Source organism: Lonchura striata, chromosome 22, assembly GCF_046129695.1.
Source record: "Lonchura striata isolate bLonStr1 chromosome 22, bLonStr1.mat, whole genome shotgun sequence".
Taxonomy (NCBI): Eukaryota; Metazoa; Chordata; class Aves; order Passeriformes; family Estrildidae; genus Lonchura; species Lonchura striata.
In genome coordinates, this window is record NC_134624.1 from 7,505,284 (window position 1) to 7,526,077 (window position 20,794).

Here is a 20,794-nt window from a genome sequence, read left to right on the forward strand (position 1 = left end):
AGCTGTATAATTCATGAACCAATTAAAGGAAGTGTTAGTTGATTTGATGGGATGAGGACGTACAAAAAGCATTTAACTAATAGGGAACCGTGGGCTGCCGGGCGCTTTGGCTTTCTCGGATTACGCGGCTAATTGCTCTGCTTTATAGGGCTGTCACAGATAGCCATACATATTTCATTGTTCTCAAATACTTCAATTGTTTGCTTTCGTGTTGCTGCTGTAATATGTAGAAGCCCAGCCAAACTTCAGTGTAGTTAAAGCACTACTCTGCAAAAGCAGGTTGCTCTGGGAGGAGGGAGGGACGAGAGGGGCACGAGGAGAAGGCTGGCTGAAAAGGAGTAACTTAAAGCCTCAGAGTTAAATGTCACTCAGCAATTACATGATTAAAAGGTGCAACATATGATAGTCTTTTGTTTTACAACTTTTTGGACACTAATATTCTATGCTGACTTCACCGTGGAGAAAATATTGGTGCGCTGAGCTGCTTTTTGTTTTGCTAATACTGAGGAGCGAACGAGGAAGGCGGAGAGGAAAGTGCATTAAAAAAACCCAGCAAGGAAGAGTTAGATTGCTGCGGTTATCAAGAATAACACATCGTGTTTAAACTTAGGGGGTTTGATATTCTAAAGCACACGAGAGATGAAGGAGGTTGATCTCCCATCCGGGAGAACATTCTGTGTCTAATTCAGGGAGCTGCTGAACTGCTCATCCCAACAACTCCAGTTTGCTGCACAAGGAATGGGGGAATTTGCCACTCCTGCTGTTTCACAAAGCACTCCCCCACAGCTGACAGGCCACAGGCTTTGATGAAACAGATTCTCTGGATTTGAAGGGACCTATCAGTCAAGTTACTCCTCAGTCAAAGCAGGCATGTTCTTCCAGCAGTGAAATCCCCAGCCCATATCCAGAGGTATTGCTGAAAAAATTAGGTACCATCAGATAAATACCTCACCCAGGCACTATTGTGTGGTTACACCCTGGCATCTATTGAATAAATAACACGCTGGGTGAATGCTGGATTTCTTTAACTCAGTGATGAAGACTGCAGCCCTCCATGTGTCCCTGGCAAGGTGTTCTGTCACCCACCTGAGGGACCCTGTGGCAAACCCTGACCTGTCTAATTTGGAGCTTCCCATTCCAAATTGTTCTACAAAAACCAGCTCAGCAACTTCCAAGTTATTATGTTATTAAGTAAAGTTATTGTAAGTTATTATGTAAAGTTTATAATCTGTTCATCCCTTTCCTGTTCCTTCCAGGATTTGGGTTTGGAAAGCAATCCCTGTGGAGAGCCCTCCACCAGAAATCAGGATTTCTTTGCAAGCCAGTGCAGGTGTTCAGCAAGAGACCTACATTCAGTGAATAATGACATTTTTCTAAAAAGCAGAGAAAGCCTAAGTGACCCCAGAAAGAAGGAGCTGCACATCCCATTTCCCATGGCAGCACTCAGATCAGCAGGCTTGGGGCAATCTGTATGGGACAAAAACTGGGGTGCTAAAGAAAAAAGATTTCTCATATAGCTTGACACTGATGTTAAAAGGCACACAAATTTAAAAAAAAAAATTTTAAATAATTCCCTTTATTCAGAACTACCATATATTGATAGTTTATCCCCAGTTTCTGGGTTAAGTGATGCAAAACTTTGGCTTAGTTTAACAGGTAGGCTCTGAAATAAGGAATAATGACACCAGTCACACAGCAGGAAAACTCGTCACCAACCCACTGGGAGGCTGAGTAAAATGGAAATTGGATTGCCTGCTCCAGAAAATAGAAAGGTTAAATTGTCTGAGAAATAAAGTTAATCCTAAACTCACCTAAGTGGGCAGTGGCTTTTCAGATAATCATGGGGACAGTTCCACACACTACGTGTGATCTTGGGGGGCTTTGAAGTACCCATTGCAGGATTAAATACATCTGCAATTTGGTAAAATCCATTCAGTGACGTTTCTGACATTGAGCACCTGGGACAGTAGCAAAGAGTGTTGGTTTTAACCAAAGTGTTTGTGCAAACCGAGCTCAGACTGTCCCAGGAACACGAGCAGCACCATGGGCATTACATGGGAGAAAAGCAGAGATGAGAACAGGCTCAGGAATCATTCTGTGCCAATGATTGCTAACAGGAAACGTCAGAACTTGGCAATGTCAAGGAATCAGAGGCACTGCAGAAAGTATTTTCTTTGTGTCTTTTGAAGTGCCCTGGATACAATCAATCATACAGGAAAAAAAACTCCTATATTTCAGTTCAATGTGGAAAGGGCTATTTGCATTTCAATATGTTCAACTTATCCTGCCAATAAAAACATGGAATCATGAAGAAGAGATCAGGCCACTGGAGTGAAAAACAAGAGATGACATCCTGCAGACCCTTCAGATAAAACAACTTCTTGTTTGTAACATTTCTGTTGACGTCCCAATATTTCTGAATGATTGGGTTTTCAAATGAGATCAGTCAGCATGCAAATAAGGAAACAGGATCAAGACATCTCCCATACCTGATTGGATAGAGAAATTATCAAAAGACTCTTTTTTCATATTAAATTTCCATCACAAAAGGTCAAACTTTCAACTCCCATTACTTTTGCTAACTGCATTTCACTGTGCCAGCCAGCTCACCGCTGCTGCTGTTTTCAGAGGAAAAACAGAGAAGTAACAAATGATTCCATCTTCTCCCACATCTGTCAGACAGGATGGACAAACATTTTTTAATCTTATTCAATTTTTCTCTATAGCCCTAAAAATCCTTGCAGCCAAAACATCCTTTCTAACCTAATTAGCTATTCCTAGGTTGCTTCTATTTTTCTTACAGGTTCTCTTCTTATTTTCTAGCCCACAGACTGACAGAGCACCAGCTGTGTTGCCAGAATGTTTTGTCCTACAATTTGGCCATTTAAAACACTTTTTGATGTGTGCTTTCCTAAAATATATGTCCCTGCCTTGTCTGGCTGGACTGCTGCCTAAATACACAAGTAATGGATGTTCCAGAAATGGCCCAAGACTCAAAGACTCAGCTCACACAAACTCAGAGGAGCAGCTCAGCACCATCCACTGATTTTCAGGTTTAAAGCTGAATTTTGAACAGCAGGGATAGCAAGTGGGGCAAGCACAAGAAAAATGAATTCATTAGTAAATTGGCAGGACTCGATGTATTCGTCCCATAAAAATTCTCCCTCGCCATGATTATCATTGCAACATATATAAGCCATCAGATCAGTACCTAGAGCTTTCTGTTGCTCTGATTTTCTCTGTTGTTCTTATTACTCAACAACTAAATGCTTCACAAAGCCATTTCCTACAGAAATATTTATGTTCCCAAATGTTTATTGGCCCCTCTATCATGATCAAGCTTTTATGAGCACTCTATACAGAACTCTGAATTAAATACATAATTCCTGCTCTATCAGATCTGTGTTTGTCTATTCCACATAGCCAGGCACTGTGGTGAACCACAGAACACCTTGCAGAAAATCTAATTTATATGGTAAAGATATTTCTATCCACACTGACTGTGTGGGCTGGTGATTACAGGAAGCTAATGAGGACGAGGAAGACGGAGGGCTTAAATTCCATTAAAGGCTTTTATTCATTGTGCTGGTTGTCCTGAACAACCTCTTCCAGTGATTTCTGCACAACCACAGGCTCTGAACCATCCCAGCCTGGAAGGAGGTGGAGGAAATGTCACACAAATGCTTCTGAATTGCCCCACATCACACAGGTGACCACAACAGCTCAGCCACATGGAATAATCAACCCTCAATCCCCTGGATCTGCTCTTCCTGGCAGCTCTGAGCCAGGACCACTGAACAGCTCAGATCAGGAGCTGTTCCCCCAGATTACTTCCTTCACCTCTGATTTTTCATTTTCCTTCTCTTCTCCTGCTGACCAGCAGTGCCTGTGGTGATTTGTCAATGTCTCTATGCAACAATTAAACAAAAATAACAAAAATTCTGGCCTCTCTACCAACATCACATCAATGCTCTCAGCTCCTCGGTGTCCAGCAAATGCCAGATGCAGAATACAGGGAAACCTTTTGCACATAAATTCTTAGGAATGGCTGGAGAATTAGGAAAATTAGGAAAAGTTCTGCCCCCAGAGGGTGGTGGGGCACTGCCCAGGCTCCCCAGGGAATGGGCACCCCAGAGGTCCAGGAGAATTTGGACACCAGGGACATGGTGGGATTGTTGAGGTGTCTGTGCAGGGTCAGGAGTTGAGCTCCCTGATCCTTGTGGGTCCCTTCCAGCTCAAGATATTTTATGATTCTAAGAAAATAACAGCAACTACAATTTATCTGTAAGTCTTTGCTCTTCACAAGTCTATTACTATTGACACACTAATTATCAGGCCACTTAAGTGGATCAAAAGTCATTATATGAAAGGTTAAAATCTGTAGTGTTCTCTTTTTTTTCCTGAGATATGTCTGGTCAAAGGTATTTTGAGGATGAACGGAGGATTTCAGTCACTAGGTGAGGTCTGGAGCTCATGGGATTTAGTAATGGGCTCTTCAGAGTAGATGAAGAAAATACAAAATATCTGCTGGCTGGAAACTATATTTGACATTCAGATACATTCATGACTGAGGTGTGGGATTCTAATAATGAGTAACTGCATAGGAAGTTATTCACTCATGGATTGATTGCACAGGCAACTTTTAAACAGAGTGCTTTCTCCCCCAAAAGGTACTCTAGTTCAAACAAGACTCTCTCTGAACCTGTTGTGAATTACAATGTGTTTGGAATTAATCAGGCAGAATCTGATGTTTAACAAAAAAGAAAAAGATGGATTTTTCTTCTTAGAACTGTTTTAAATGAAGACTCCTGTTCCTTAAAAGGTCCACCCACTATGCATAACTGTTTGTACCCAGAAATAAACTGAAGGAAAGGGCACTCACCTCCACTTGCAGCTTGCACATATCAAGAAAATGTGAAAAGCTGAATGTTTATGTTATTTCCCTGCTAATATAACACAGAATTCTGCCTAACACCATAATGAAAAATAGATTTTAAAATAAAATCCTCTGGTTCTTCCGAGGGCAAAGCTTCCAGGTTACCCATCAAGAATTTTCCAAGTGCACTGTTCAGACAACCACACAAACTCAGCAGCACACAGACTCTGTGCACCTTGTAAGAATGAGGAATATTCACAAACACCAGCCCTTTGCAGAATGTTTTTTAAGGGCAGGGAGGAAACCAGAACAAGTTTTTGTGTTTGCTTCTAGGAAAGAGCTTACACTGCCATTACCATAAATCACCCCAGAATATCCACAGTGACAGAGCACCTTTCATTAAAAAAAATACTGCAGCTTCCTTCAGAAGCACTGCCACTTGCCATTTCTTTGAGGTAATCAGATAGCTGTTAATTAATAAACCTGTCAGGTGAATCGTCCTGCTCTGGTCATCATTATCCATTCTGTAACAGAATCCTGCTCTCATCACTGCTATCCACCCCATAGCTTCCAGCTCAATTAACTTAATGCTATGCAAATGAGAGGCTCTCCTCATCATTAGCTTATAGCCCACAAATGTTAATAACATAATTGGGCCTTCAACAGGGTAATTAGACACGATTTCTTCCATTAGTCTTACAAGGCTAATTATTGTTGATAGGAGAGAGGGGATGAGTCCCAGTGCTGCATGCAAAGAGGGGCATCTGGTTAAAGCAAATATAGACAAAACATCAACAAGGTAAAACAACAGTGGAGATCCAGAGCAGGGTCAGGTAGGGATGGGGTGAAGGAAGATCCATCAGGAGAAACTTAGGAACCACGGGAGAAAAGAAATCCTACAAGAAAAGAACTGAAGCCAAATATCCAGCCTGATGCTGGAGCTCTCCTGCCCTTAGCAGTGAAACAAGGTGATGCTTAATAAAGCCAAGGAAGCTCCTCTCAAGCTTTTGCAGATAGGGCAGTTGGGAAGCTGTGCTGGTCAAAATTCCCAGGTTGGAGATGCAAATGTGTTTCCAAAGAGAAGAACTGAATGAAGAACTGAATTCATTCCTCCACTTCCCAGGTCATTGTGTCCAACCATTTCTCCTGCCCCCACTGGGCTGGCTGTGTTGGATCACAGCATTTTTCTGAGCAACACCTACTTGCTGTAAGAACCAGAGGAAACAGTCTCAAGTTGAGCCAGAGGAAGATAGTAGGAAAAAAAATTCTTCATGGAGAAGGTGGGACAGGCTGCCCAGGGAAGTGGTGGAGTCACCATCCCTGGATGTGCTCAAAAATGTGTGGATGTGGCACTTGAGGACGTGGTTTAGTGGTGAGCACCATGGTGGTGCTGGGTGGAAGGTTGGACATGATGATTTTAAAGATATTTTCCAAGCTTCAGGATTCTGTGATTGTAATTACAAAACTGGAGTACACTGAATTTTTTAATAATCACAAAGTAAAATGAGTGTCAGCAATTTATTCACAGAAAAGTAATAAACACCTGGTTTCAGTGTAATGGACTGGAAGTAAGAGTTCTAACAAAAAAAAAAAAAAAATGGCAGCAAGTTTCCAAATTTAAATTATATTTTGGCTGGTGGAATGAAAGCTAAGGATTTGTTCCTGTGCCAGTTAAACCTGTGCACCCATGAAGGTTAGAAGTGTACAACTGGAGACTGAGTTCTGTGAGAAAACTGGACTTTCAAAAGGAGAAAGAAAACTTTACAGAAATATGGCACGTTCTCCACACCCACCACCACTCAGCTTTGACAGTTCAGGGTCTTGCTGCAAAGTGTTTAAAAAACAAAAAGTAAAACTAAAGACTGAACAGGACTCAAGGGGTTGAGAAAATACATTACTCCTTTATTTTGTATTTGTTTAACTTTGGGGCACATTCATGGGCAATATGAATCCTTTGATTTCACTGCAAGTATGTGAGGAGGAACCTTTGCTACTGGTTTCTCCTGAAAATCAGCTTAAATTATGTTCACAGAAGTAGCAGCTTTTACTAGAAGGTTAAATGAAACCATTACTCTTTTAACCTACTGTACCTTGGCCTTTGGTCATTCTCTCAACAGAACAGGATTGTTCTCTCACTGAATATCAGTGGGACATTAATCAGCATTATGTCAAAAGAATGACAGACTATAATTTTTTAAGAATTATTTTTATCAAAGCATGGCAGTGCCCTACTGAGCTAAGAGCTACAGAACCTGTTAGAAAAGGGTAATGTTTAAAAGCCTCTGTGGAATAGATAAAAACCTTTCACAAAGTGTATTTCAAAGGACAGAGTTCTGTAAAATGAAATTTTGCAAACATAATGGGTTTAGGGACAGAAAATATGATCCTTGCAAAGCATAAAAGCCCTGGGTCACCTCTTACACCTGAGCCAAAGGAGGCCAGTTTAAGTGAGAGTGATTAATACATTTATGTGACTGCAGGTGACCCAAGCCCATAAAATTGGATTCAGTGGATTTGTCAGATAACAGGGATTATTCCCACCTCTTTCCTGCAGAATAAGTTATGGCAGGATTCAGTTCCCCTCTCTTAAATTGCCCTGCACTTACTAAATTTACTCACTGGAAAATTCTGAGCAAATATCTGGTTCCAAGGCAAACAGCAGTAAATCCACTGATGTTTTAATGAAGATTACACTTTCTAATCCTCGTGGTAATGACAAACCAGTCTCCATTCAATATGCAATATTACTTGTCAGTTTTAATCACCAAAACTGTGTTATATTTGCTACAGACTGATGCACTTGTCTTCCTAGATCTTCAGCCTGGAGAATCCAAGCAAAAGCAGCACAATTCCTGTTCTGAGAGTTTTCTGCATGGGCCAATTTTGCCACATGAGCTCTGAGTAAAGCTTTACTCTGGGATTAGTCCCACATCCAACCAGATTACTAAATCAGAGCACAGCTGGCACAACCCTGTCCATGTTTTTACAGAAATTATGTATTTTACAGAAATTCTGAAATTCTGTCTTTTTTTTTTTTCAGAAATTCTGAATTCCAGTGATCGTGGCGTTCATAGACTCAGTTTTAACCTGTACAAGACGTAAGGGTGGCCTTGCTGCATTTATTCAGAAGAATATTCAGGCAAATTCAGCCACCACACTATTGAAGTAATCATGATGGGAGATGCTGGACAACAGTGGCCAGCCCTCCCTTCCCCTCGTGCTTCCTCAGCCACTAAATGTCTTCATTTACAGTTCTCACACATGCAAAACTCTCCTCAGTTTTATCTACACATGTCCTCTTAACAATGCAAAGAAAATGCCCTGGTTAATTAAACGTATTTATATTTAATGTTTTCCTCCCTCACTCATTTTTCAGAAGTTTTTCTGCCTATAGGCAGTTCTCAAAACCAATATCTTCTTTACAAAAATGCTTCAAACCCAGCTTTGCATGTGTATGGTTTTTATTTGTGTGTTAACTCCTGAGGTAATGAAGGTGAAATTTTGAAAATTACTGCCTTAGACCAAGAGGAAATAGTCAGAATTGACAAAGCACATAATACTTTACTTTATTTATTGGCCGTGAGACCAGTCAGCATTGCACACCATGAAATGCACTGATGGTGCATGGGTGCAGCCACAGCTTTTCCTACAGAAAATTTCCAGCAGAATTGTTGGTTCAGAGGGACCCTGGGCCAGAGAAGCTCGAGAGGAGCTGCAGGAGGAGCTCAGGCAATGCCCCAGCACCCCCAGCACTGCTGGATCCCAGTCCAGAGAGCAAACAGAGACCTCAAGGAGAGCTCAGGGAGCTTTGGGGATGCTCCAAAATGTGTGAATAAAAACTGCAGCAGAGAGGGCAGAGGGGGAAAGCACAGGCTCAGACTTAGCTACTATTTAAATGCCAGCACTTGGATTTCCTTGGCTGTTTCACTTCATTCCTTAAACCAAAGTTGTGTTTTAGGTGAATGCCCTGAACAGCCTTTGCTGGTTTGTAGAGATTGGTATCACAAGGTTGTCAATGGACTGAGACATGACTGCCTTACTTTGTCTTGTCTAAAATTTGCTACCAGTGCCAAAGACATCCAAATGAGCCCAGACTCTGCTGCTCTCACAGAATTTTCCCTCTCCAGTCTGGTGCTGAGTTCAGAAAGGCAGCCTTGATGTTGGTGGCAACTTCCAAGAGAAAGAGTTCCAACGTAAGGGCAACCAGGATAGAAAAGTCTTCAGGTTTCCTAATGTTTCCTCATTTGTGAGAGATGGTTACTGCAGGAAAATCTCCCTCCTTTCAGCAGTAAAAGGAATGAAAGGGTTGTGCATGTGGTGTTGGGTCCTTAAAAATAACAGTAAAAATAAAAATACTGACTTAGAAGTAGAAGCTTTTCTTCTTTCTCTTCCTGGAGACTTTGGAAGCTTGCTGAGATCAGAGCACTCCTTAATTGCTGTATCCAGGATTTCACCAGACAAACTCCAGCCATCAAAAGGAGCTTGTATGAGATGAGGTAACTTCTAAAAATAATCCCTGCCTCCCACAACTGAAGCCAAATATACCTCCTATTCTTGTTGGAGCAAAATCAGCTTGTGACAGCAAATGCAGCATCCTACAGAAAGCCCACAGAAAGATTTTTAAACTGCATTTGATGTTTTGTTATTGCTGGCTCAAGATGCATATTAATGCTTCTCCCCAGGAGAGAAAGGCTCTTATGGGACCAATATAGGTCAGGCAGAATGTGCAGCAGAAGTGACATAATCTTTTTATTGTAATCATCCAATTTTCTATCTATTGGATTATTTAAGAGCAAGAGCTTCTATTCAGAGTAGTGTTAGGAGGGAAGAGGGAGCACAGTCTGAGGAGGAGGAGAATGGAGAGTAAGAATTCCCCACCAATGGCTAAACCTCAGAAATCTGAACAAGGAGCTGCTTCCATGGGGTTTGTGTGGACAAAAGAATGAGGGTGAGTTTTTGCAGGATGTGGAACCCCTGGAAGTGCTGAGCAGAGCCCTCCTGCCAGAGGGACACATGAAGGAATGGGAGATTCCTGAATATATTTTGCCCATCACTCCATGCCCAGTGGTGCCTCTTGCACTGGTGGCAGATCAGGAAACAAAGGTAAATGATTTAATTACAATCTTGTTAATGAGCAGGATAAGTGTCCAAAATAAAGAGTGAAGACAATCACTGAGTTAGTCCTGTAGCTTGGAAAAGGCTACAGCAGTAGAAACTGGATTAAACTGATCCCAGTCCCTGAGTGAAGCAGACAAGTCTCAGGTGAGAGGAAGATTTGCTGATTTTGCCCAGTAAAAACTGGGATTTTGTTTGGGGAGCAGGAGCTGTGGGCTCCCCCCTTGGCCAGGGTGCTGTGGCCGTGGGTAAGAGGGGCAGTGCTGGGTGGGGAGCACAGATCAGGATTCCTCACCCAAAGCACAATTCCCAGCAAGAAAAAAAAAAGAAAATGATTGAAACAGATTTATGCTGCCTATTATTTTTACTATTTTACAAATTAATCCAAATCCTATATAGTTCACTTGGACTTTTTCTACAGTTTCTCTGTCTCTCTGGTGCAGGCAAATTTTATTATAGTAATTTAGTCCCTTGATTACTACATCATTTTTCTATTTTTTTTTTGCCTTAAAATGAGGAGAAAATAAGATATAACATTTCTTCTTTGCTACTCATCAGATTTTTGTATGCCATCAACCTAAACCACACCTATTATAAATACACAATATCCATCATTTAAATTGGGTCAAAGTTTTTAAAATGCTCTGTAAGATTTTTCCATGTCAGAATAATTCAATCACTATCATGTTTCCTTGATGCAACCATTTTGGGATTTAGCTTGTTCCTTGATAGGGATTTAATTAAGTCATTTACATGTAATTTCCAAACAAGTAGCTGTTACAGAAGGCAGCAAAGAAATGAAAAGGCAAAAAAAGGAACCCGAAGGCAGGAGATCTTTAACAAAAATATTTCTGATATAAAAATGAATCTGAGGAATACATATTCAGTGATAAGTATTCCAGTCCATGTCTGGTAAACTCTCAGATAATGGCAGCATGGTGGGGTCACTGGGGTTCTATTAGCTCAATTAATGAGGAGTAAGATAAGGCTAACACCCAGCTCTTCAAACGGCTCAAAAATAGAGCTGATAGTAATGGAGTTATTAACCTTCGCCAGCCATTGAATTTTACTGCTGATTCAAACTCCATTTCCTAGTTCAGGCCTCCATTAATAGGCTGTTTATTATCCCTAATCCACATTGGGATCAGCTGCAGAAATATGAAAGCCCCATGTAAAGACCAAGTAGTTCAAAAGGAAAAAGAAAATATTTTTTTTTCCCCCATTCTGATTTCTCCCTTTTCAACATATTCACAGGTTCTTCCTCAGAAATTAGGAACTTCATTATCCTAAACTGTTTGAATACATGTTCTCAGCAGTGTGGTGAAAAAGAAGCTTTAAATATATTGTGTAAAAAGATGACATAATTGGGAACGCAGCCACATCATTTTGAAGACCAAATAAAAACCCTGCTGGAAAGCTTGCACTGGAGAAGCTGCTGCTGTTTATTTTCTCTACTGGCAAAGAAACAACTTTAAGTTTGGAAAAATGAGTATTAGAAATATATTATTCTTAGGGCAATCCTTTAGCTCAGCTCTTCCACACCCAGCTTTGTCTGTTTGTATTTGTATGATTTGTAATGTAATTAATCAACACAGAAAAGTAAAATAACTGATCAGAAGGACAAACCCAGGGAAATAATGGAGCAGGGAAGTGGCAGTCCCAGGAGAGGCAGCAGCAGAGCTTTGGGTACCGTGGGAGGGCCTGAGGAGAGCTCCAGCACAAACCTGGCTCCAACTTTAACAGAGAAATCCTGAGTTAAAGGCTCTCATGAGATCTCTGCTGAGTTTGAACTCACTCAACTGAGATTTTTGACACTTTGTAAATTTTTGGTATGTTTTCAGTCAAAGAGACAACGTTTAGTTACCACAGTGTACACACAGAAGATGTTCTTCCAAACTCTATCCCTATAACATCTGATAGAATAACAGCAATTATAAATGATGGAGTTAAGATCAAAATAAAAATGCTTATTTTATCCACCTCCAGCACACAGTGCTGCCCTTAAATGCAATTCTGGGCGTCCCACCTCAGTAAAACAAAAACAAACCAAAAACTTTACTTCCCCAGTGAGGGGAGGAAACGGGATGACCAAAAGAAATAAATGATTTCTAGAAAAGAAAAAAGGATAAACAGATCAAGGTTCTTTGTCTGGGAAAGAAGTGACTGAAGGGCAAATACAAGAGGCTTAGAAAATCAGGAGTATTGAGAGACATGACTAGGGAATATCTGTAAATGTTTCTCAAGAGAAGAAATGCACCTGGGAAAAAATTATGAAGTATTTTGATATGACACCCGGTGAAATGAGAAACTCCTTTCCATGTGATTTGGTGGAAGGTTAAACCTAAAGGTTTAAAAAGAGACTATGAACTCAAGGAAAAGGGGTGATCAGAAGTTTTCCAGAGGATCCTCTGGCTCAGGGAATCCTTAAATTTCTGATTGCCTTAAGCTGGCCCAGCAGAGGAATGCTCAGGAACCAGCTGAAGGTGACAACAAGAGATTCACAATACGACCCTGCTGCTGAATCTTATTTTAACTCCAAGTTTGAGAGAGAGCAAAAAGGATAAAAAAATAGGATAAAAAGGATATTACACTGAGTTTTCAGTAGAACCACCCATGGCTACACTATACATATACAATAGATGTATACAATATACAACTGTACATTTCTTTTTGTTGCTTAAGCACTAATTAAAAAAGCCAAACCACCCATTTGGGTGAGGAACTGAAGCCAGCCCTTTGTGGCTCAGAGCTTCACAGCCACCCTGTGGTTGTGGATTCCCACTGGGGTGGGCACGAAGTGGTTAATGGCAGGAAATGGTTAAATTTGAGTCCCAGCTGAGAGGCCATTAACAGATCCAGCTCCTCCTCTGCCCTGGAGGCTGCCCCAGTTCAAGGCCAGCAGGATCCTGTCCACCCAGGCAGGAGCTGCTTCACAGGGCAGCTCCCTCCTCTCTTTCCTGTGCCAGTCCACCAGCAAACCCTCATTCCACTGCAAATTCTAATTTAAAGAAACCCCCTACTTATTCAGTGAAAATTGAATTATTTTCCTTTTTGTTCCACAGTAGTTCTTTGGATGCGGTAGCCGATGCTGTATCAGGTTTTTCTTTTTTTATTATTACATTTTAACAAACTTTATAGCCCATTTTGTTTGTTTTCAAATAACTTTATTTTCCTTCTTTTCTATCATCAATTACTAGGTTTGTTTTTCTTTCTATAAGATGGAGGAGTCAGGAGACTGATCCTGCTCAATGCAGTATAATTTAGTATTATGTGTGGTAGCTTTATGAGGTGGGAGTCAGATAAAACATAGTATTTGAACACTAACCATTTATTAGCTCTAAGGAATAGATTTGTGACTTGACAAGCAGACAATAACTCTGTGTTCTGATCAGCCAAAGAGGTCTACTCTGAGTTCAAAAAGCAGAGTAACATTCTCTTTCGCAAATAATTTTGTTTACTGATGTGACTCGATTTTAATAATAAACTTGATATATATGTAAATTTATTTTAATCTAATTTCATCAACAGAGCCCTCCTAAAAATGAGACTTTGTAGATTGTTCTGTGTCTGATTTATAGATTTCTACATCCTATTCCCAGATTGATTTCAAGGTTATAATTCTATCAGGTTTTTCTCCTGATGTCAGAAACACCACCTCTGCAGATAGTGTTTTATAACTAGCATCACAACTGAAACTGAATTACTGCCCTGCTATCCTATGCTGCAATGTGTCCTTTTGTTTATAATCACCCTCTCTCCCTCACATCCCTTCCACTTCAGCTTCATGGAAAATGCCAGCTCCGAGATCAATCAGGGAGCTCAATGCCTATTTCTGTCCCTCACTTCAAGCCCTGTATAAAACGGGGACCAAATTCTAAACTCAGATGTGAATGTGCAGAGCTCTTTAAAGTGAAGGGAGGAAATGGATCAGTGCTGAATTTCCACCCAGCCAATTCTATAATGAGCTGCTCTTCCTCCCTTGATGAGGTGTGGGTGCTGGGAAGGAGCACACGGGGCACACTCCAGAATTCACACTGATCTCAGGGACTCACAGGGCTCAGGGATTCAGCACCTTCCTTCTAAATGCACAAGAAGAATAATCTGTGGGAAATTATGTTTCACTGAGTCCAGCACAAGTTTTGAGGTTCTTTCTCCTTTTTTTTTTTTCATGCAATGGATTCCTGTTTAGGATGCACATGGTCTTACTTCGGATAAATAAAGTTTCTGCTGTTTCCACACACTTCCCTTTTCAAACCTTGATGGATGACTGGCAGCTCCCTCCCTCTGCACTCCCCTCCATTCTCTCCCCTACTCAACCTCAACCTTTTCCATCCTTCTCCTTTCCCTGTACAGGAGGGAATCCAGGCCAATCACACAGGAAGAGTAACTTTGCCAAATTAAACCCTGATGTGGGCAATGCACCTCTCCTACCACTACTTCTCAGATAAGAACTTCTTCCTTGGAAGCAGAAAGATCCCAAATTTCCAGTGTTTGCCTTTGGAATGGCCACTGTGCCAGCCAGTGGGATGGGCAGATCCAGGAAGGCCTGGGAAGGGGATGGAAAAGCCTCTCAGCTTTGATGAGTGCACCAGCACTTTAAATCCTCACCACCTTTGGACCAGCTGTGAAAAGTAACTCTGTTTTATTTGCTTGGCACTCGTAACAGTTCTCTTTGGATGCTGATGTCTCTCATATTACATTTCTGAACAATTCATTATAGCTCAAATAAAATGTAATTCTCGTGTTGTTTTTAATTATTTCACAAAACCCAAAAGTCTCATAATGAGCTCCTTGCAATACCAATATATTTCCATGGTATTATGTCAATGCTGAAGAAAGAAGAAGTAGATCCCCCCTCCTGCTGCAAATAAAATACATCTTCTCATATAATCCAAACTTTAATCCATTTCTTATGGTTTGGCTTCAGAGGCAACTCAAACAAATAACCAGAACAACAAACCTCTTCTCTCTCCCACAGTTTGGCCATCTGGAGCATTTGTCAGGCCAGGTCTTTATTTCCTCCTCTCCAGGAGCAGGACCCCTTTCCTCACCAAGAAAACAAAAACTAAGATGCAGCAGCACACACACACACAAAAAGTGTCAATAAAGATCTGTATCTTTCCACAAACAGTTTTTTCATCTCCCCAGTGGTGTGATGGCTGGATCTCTCCCTTACCTGTTGGGATTAATCTGTGCTTTCTGCAGCTGCTCTCCCTGCTCCACGTCCCTGGGGAAGCCTGAGAGCACCCAGCCATTGCTCAGGCAGTCCAGGGCGCTCAGGCGTTCTGTCAGCAGCTTCAGGACAAGCTTGTCTGGCACTGCAGAGGAGGAAAAAGGTGATATTTATTCTGGGTGTGAGTCTGCAGTGAAGGGAGATGCTCACAAGCCCTTCTGGAAGCAAACCAAACAGTTATTCCCATTCAGGACTGACTGGCACTGGGCATTGTTGGCTCCATTTATTGTCATGGAGCCCCCAAACTCACAAGGAACTGTAGGACCAAAGAAAAGGATTTGATTTTGCAATGTCCTTTTTCCTCTCAGCCACACTGGACTGGTGGCACAGCGACGTGTGTGACACAATCTTATCAAAATGCAAAAACAGTGACCTGAGCTGTGGAAGAAATCCTGAGAGAGGAAAGGAATTTCTGAGGATTCTGGATTGAACTCAGCAGGTGATAATGGTTCTGCCACAACAGTCCATGTGTGCTCCTGCTCCAATTTACCCAATGGCTTGAAGATCTTACAACTGAAAATAATTTTCAAAATTAATTTCAACAACCCCTAATTTTAAAGCTAAAAGCTCTTTTCCTCTATTATTATTTTTCTTTAGGGCAAGAGAGAACATCAGCAAGATACTGACTGGGATTTCAACTATTGTGGAGTTTTTAAAATTCTATTTAGTGGGACATAGTGGTAAGGAAGTATCATGCACATTTTCACTAGAGTCTTTACAAAGTAAAATACTTAAGATACTTAAATTTGAGGGTTTTTTTTTCTTTTTTTTGGGAGGAGGGATGTGCTCAGAATTAAATTATTAAGTTCAACAGGAGTGACTATAGATTTTCCAATGACTGCTGTCATGTCTTGGGCTCAGTGTCAAATAACCCCAAAGAAAGGACAGCAGAATCACCTGGAGCTGCTTCCCAAAGCAGCAGCCAAAGCAATTCCCAAGCAGCAAGGAGAGCCCCTTCCCTTTCTCTGTCTGACACACGGGTGCCTCCACTGAAAACAAGAGAGAAATTGCTACACAAATCCCCTCCATGGCAGGTTGATGTTTTGATGCTCACCCTGCCATCACATCTGCATACAAAAATACAACAACAAGTGCTTGTAGGAGAGTGTACGTGTCAGATTTCTAGCACTGCACTTCTCCTCAGGACAAGCTGACAGCAATCTGCCTGGATTTTAGCAGAGTGAATTATTAGCAGTGCACAGTTCCACCCCGAGAACAAGCAGGTTTTAAACTGCAATAATAGAATCCATTTGCTTCTGGTATTTAACATTGTGACTCTATCATGAAATTCATGGCTTCTCCTTTAAATAATCAAATTACTGAGTTTACAGAACTGCACTCAGGATTCAATGTACCAGCAAAAAGAGAAAAACCGCAGGGAATTAATTAGGAAACAGATTAGTGTATTAATTGAGGATATCCACTTCACATTATAAAAGAACAAGTTAAAGAGAATAATATTCTCCATCTGCTGAAAGGAGAAAAAAAAAAGGAATGGAATAAACCCACACACTTGATAAAGAGCAAAATGACAATGCAAAAACTGGGTACTCTGTTAAAAATGGGATTCATAAAATTTACTGCAACAGTAGCACAGCAGCAGGAAGGAATTCTATCAGATGGAAGCTTCTTCCCTATCCAAGACCTGAGCTGCAGGCAGGCATGGGAGGGAGAGCAGGAGAATTTCAGTGCTCTTTCCAGGGCAGTTGTCTCCCCACCCTCCAGCTTACAAGAATTAATACAAACCAAATACATCCTTGCAGGAATAAAGCAAAACAAACCCACCTTCTCTTTCCCAAAAATGCATTCCATAGAAAGACCAGTGGAATTTTCCCATAGTCCTGAATTTCTGGCTGCAGCACTAAACTTCCTTCACATGTGTTATTTTATGACAGCTCCTACTGGAATCATTGACATGGATTTACAGAGATGCCAGCTGAAATGATTTTATCTTTTCATTTCAGAATGCTCAAAACAGTTTTGCAAAGAATTGGAACAAAACCTACAAACAATGAGTAGAACTGCAGCAGGATTCTGGCAGCGTTGACACCCCTGTCAGATGAACAGGGATCAGGGCAGGGGCTGGAAGGGCCAGGAATGGCACAGGAAGATGGATCTCCTGTGCTGCTGAGCTTCCTGCAGATCCTGGGAGATTCCCCACTTCCAGACTGCTTCCAGCTGAGCTTCCTGCAGATCCTGGGAGATTCCCCACTTCCAGACTGCTTCCAGCTGAGCTTCCTGCAGATCCTGGGAGATTCCCCACTTCCAGACTGCTTCCAGCTGAGCTTCCTGCAGATCCTGGGAAATTCCCCACTTCCAGGCTGCTTCCAGCCTTCATATGGGGAGGAGAAACACTGCAGCCCAGGAGGAAATTAAACAGCAAATGTGATGGGAACCTGGGGCTTCTCCTGGGTCTGAGCACTTCCCACAGGCCTTCTGTGAACCCTGACGACCAAAATCCTCCACTGTGGTCATTATTTTGGAACAAAACCGAAGCAATCACACAAGGGGGAAAAAAACTGAGAGGCAGAGAGAATGAATTAATAGTTTATCAAATGACACGCCAGGTTTGGGGTGTTCTGAGGGATGCTGGGGACACCTGACACATCTCTCCCTTCAGCCAGGAGTGACTGCAAGACATCAGCAACACCCATGAACACATATACATCACTGAATAATATAGATGCTTACATATTTTCTGTGCCTCCCTCTAAAGCTTGATGGTGAGAAATAAAACATAAACAAGTCAGACAGCAAGCTCTGCTCTCCTCTTGATTAGCAAACATACCTATCACTTCAACACAATGGGGGAACAGAGCTTGTTGGCTGCTTGGTGGCATTACAAAGTACATCAGCTGCCCTTGAACAGGAACAGTCACACTTAAAACAGCTGCATTAAAACTGTAAAACATCTTCCACAGACCAGAGGGAAGGGGAAAAAAAAAAAAAAAAAGAGAGAGAGAGAAAAAATATCAGTATTATTCTTATTTTGTCGTACAGACAGAGTAGGTAATGAAGAACTCTGCAGTACAGAATTCCTTTTCACTCATGTGGAACTGTCTCTGGAATGTAAGGCAAATTAATAACCTGTAATTGGAGGGGCACACAGCCTGTGAGGAACTAGCCAGAGGTCTCCTGGTCTTAAGCACATGACCCAATGGGCATATAGCAAAGTAAAATATAGAGATTTCCTGATGAGACAGTCAATCTACATGTTTTAAGGAGATTATGAAGCACAAGAGCTTTGAATAATCAATTCCTTTTCAACATAAGCTTGTGCGAGTTTCCAACTCTGAAAGTTGGGGAAATGAGACTCGAGAGAGATTTTACTTTATCATTAGAGAAGTCCAAAGGTAAGTTTCTTGTAAAAATTACAATGTGCTACTGCAAAGAGATATTCAGACTAGGCAAGGTGAGAGCACATCTCTATTAGGGAGAGAAATCGAGGCACAGGAGTAAAATTCAGAAGTAAAGGTCCAGAGGCACAGAGCTGCAGGGATTCCTGAGAGCATCAGGCACAGCATCAGGACCACAGCAAACCCCAGGCAGGGAAGAGCAGCAGAATGAGGCCACAACCAGCTCCGGATGGAAATGTAATTTATCTGTGCCTACATCAACCCCACACTCCGTGTCTCCTTTATCTCCAACCTGTTTCACCACGTTAATGATCAAGATTACGCCCCTGAATTGGCAGCTGAGGATCTAAGAAGTGATTTAATCATTTCAGGGGTTTGATCAGGCAGGGGACAAGTGTTTAAAGTTCATACTGGAACTGCTGCGTGGACACCCTGAGATTTTTCCATCTCCAGGGTTGTAAATCAGCACCCTCCAGCAGAACGTTTAAAAAATAAATTCACTTCTCAGAGCTTCAAAGGTTTTCACAGGTATCAGGTGCTGCTCATGAGAAGCTCGTCCTCCTGAAGCTCACAGGAGTGTGGCCTATTAGCTCTTCCCCAATCCGTGGATCTGCAGGACTAAGAAACCCGGATCAGGCAATCAGTTACAAAATCAGGCAATCAGTTACAAAATCACACTATCTGCTCCAGACAAAAGTAATAGAACATTAAAGGCACAGTCTGAAAGGGAAAAACACCACTTGAGAGATTACAGGGCACTATTCTCCAATAACTACAATACTGTCAGTGCTCCGAGCTATACAATTATCATATTTAAATCGATACCTCCTCCGTGTATTTCCCTTTAAAAAACAGACTTTTGAAGGGCATCACCTCACTTCCCCAAACCTCTAAAACTTCCATTCTAAGTACAGCATAAATGCATTTACAGATACAAATTCTGTCAGCTTTGTGCTCTAAAAGGTCCTTTTGACAATACTGTCCATCCATGCTTTATCCCACTTAGAGAGATTTTTTTTCAGCAAGGTCTGAAGACTTTCACAGCTAATTCAGATGCCTGAGGCTTGATCACAGTAGTTGACAGTTAACATCGTGTCCTGTGTACAAGCTACTGCCAAATGCTACTTTCCTGAATTGTCCGGGACATCCCAAATCTAACAAAGCATGAGATTTCTTTATTTTATTGCTCTAGAAACTTTGGATGATTCACAATGCCGAACTGGCGTTTTCTACTCTGTTTTCTTGCCAGCATAAAGGTGCTCAGAGATGCTATGGACTGAAGTTGTATAAATCGGTTTTTAATGTGTTTGAGAATGATTTTGCAGTGATTTACCGTGGCTGATCGATAATTTCGGCTGATCCTCCGAGCCGCCGGTGGGTGAGGCCGGGCAGGGCTGGTGCAGCCGGCTCGGGCACCGTAAATAAACACCGGCACCGGGAGGAGAGCGCCGGTTCGCCTCGCTGGGGTCAGGACGGGGGGATCGGCTCCGCCCGGGGACAAGTCCCGGGAGGCTCCGGCCCCCGCTCCCGGCGGGGCTCTGGGTGCTCTCCGTCCCTGCGCACCCGGCGGGGTCCCCAAGGGTCCCGGGGGTCTCCAGCCCCGCGGTTCCGCACGATCCCGGAGGTCTCGGGGTTGTCGCGGGGCTCCAGCCCCGCAGAGCCGGGATGATGCCGGGGTGGTCCCGGGGGTCTCCGCCCCGCTGGATCCCGGTGCTCCCGGGACTGAGAGTCCCGCAGGATCCCGGTGCTCCCGGGATGATCCCAGTGGTCCAGGGGCTGTCAGCCCCGCAAGACAACCGGGATGATTCCCGTGTTCCCGGGGCTCTCAGCCCCGCAGGATCCCGGTGTTCCCGGGACTGAGAGTCTCGCAGGATCCCTATGTTCCCGGTGCTCTAAGCCCCGCAGGATCCCGGTGCTCCCGGAGTTCTCAGCCCCACAGGATTTGGCTGCTCCCGGGATGCTCCCGGGGCTCTAAGCCCCGCAGGATCCCGGTGTTCCCGGGATGTTCCCCGTGCTCCCAGCCCCGCAGGATCCCGGTGCTCCCGGGATGTTCCCGGTGCTCCCGGAGCTCCCAGCCCCGCAGGATCCCGGGATGTTCCCGGTGTTCCCGGGATGTTCCCCGTGCTCCCAGCCCCGCAGGATCCCGGGACGTTCCCGGTGTTCCCGGGATGTTCCCCGTGCTCCCAGCCCCGCAGGATCCCGGGATGTTCCCGG

The 20,794-nt window shown here is 42.7% G+C and overlaps 1 protein-coding gene across 2 annotated transcripts in view; it reads right to left on the reverse strand.

The window, feature by feature from the left end:
- The window catches only part of AK8 (adenylate kinase 8), a 65,445-nt gene that overhangs the window by 10,405 nt on the left and 34,246 nt on the right, over nucleotides 1–20,794 (reverse strand). For both annotated transcript variants that reach the window (XM_021543541.2, XM_021543542.2), the window contains one exon: nucleotides 15,168–15,309. In XM_021543541.2, the coding sequence (XP_021399216.2) occupies nucleotides 15,168–15,309 (142 nt within the window). The remainder of the gene's footprint in view (nucleotides 1–15,167; nucleotides 15,310–20,794) is intronic.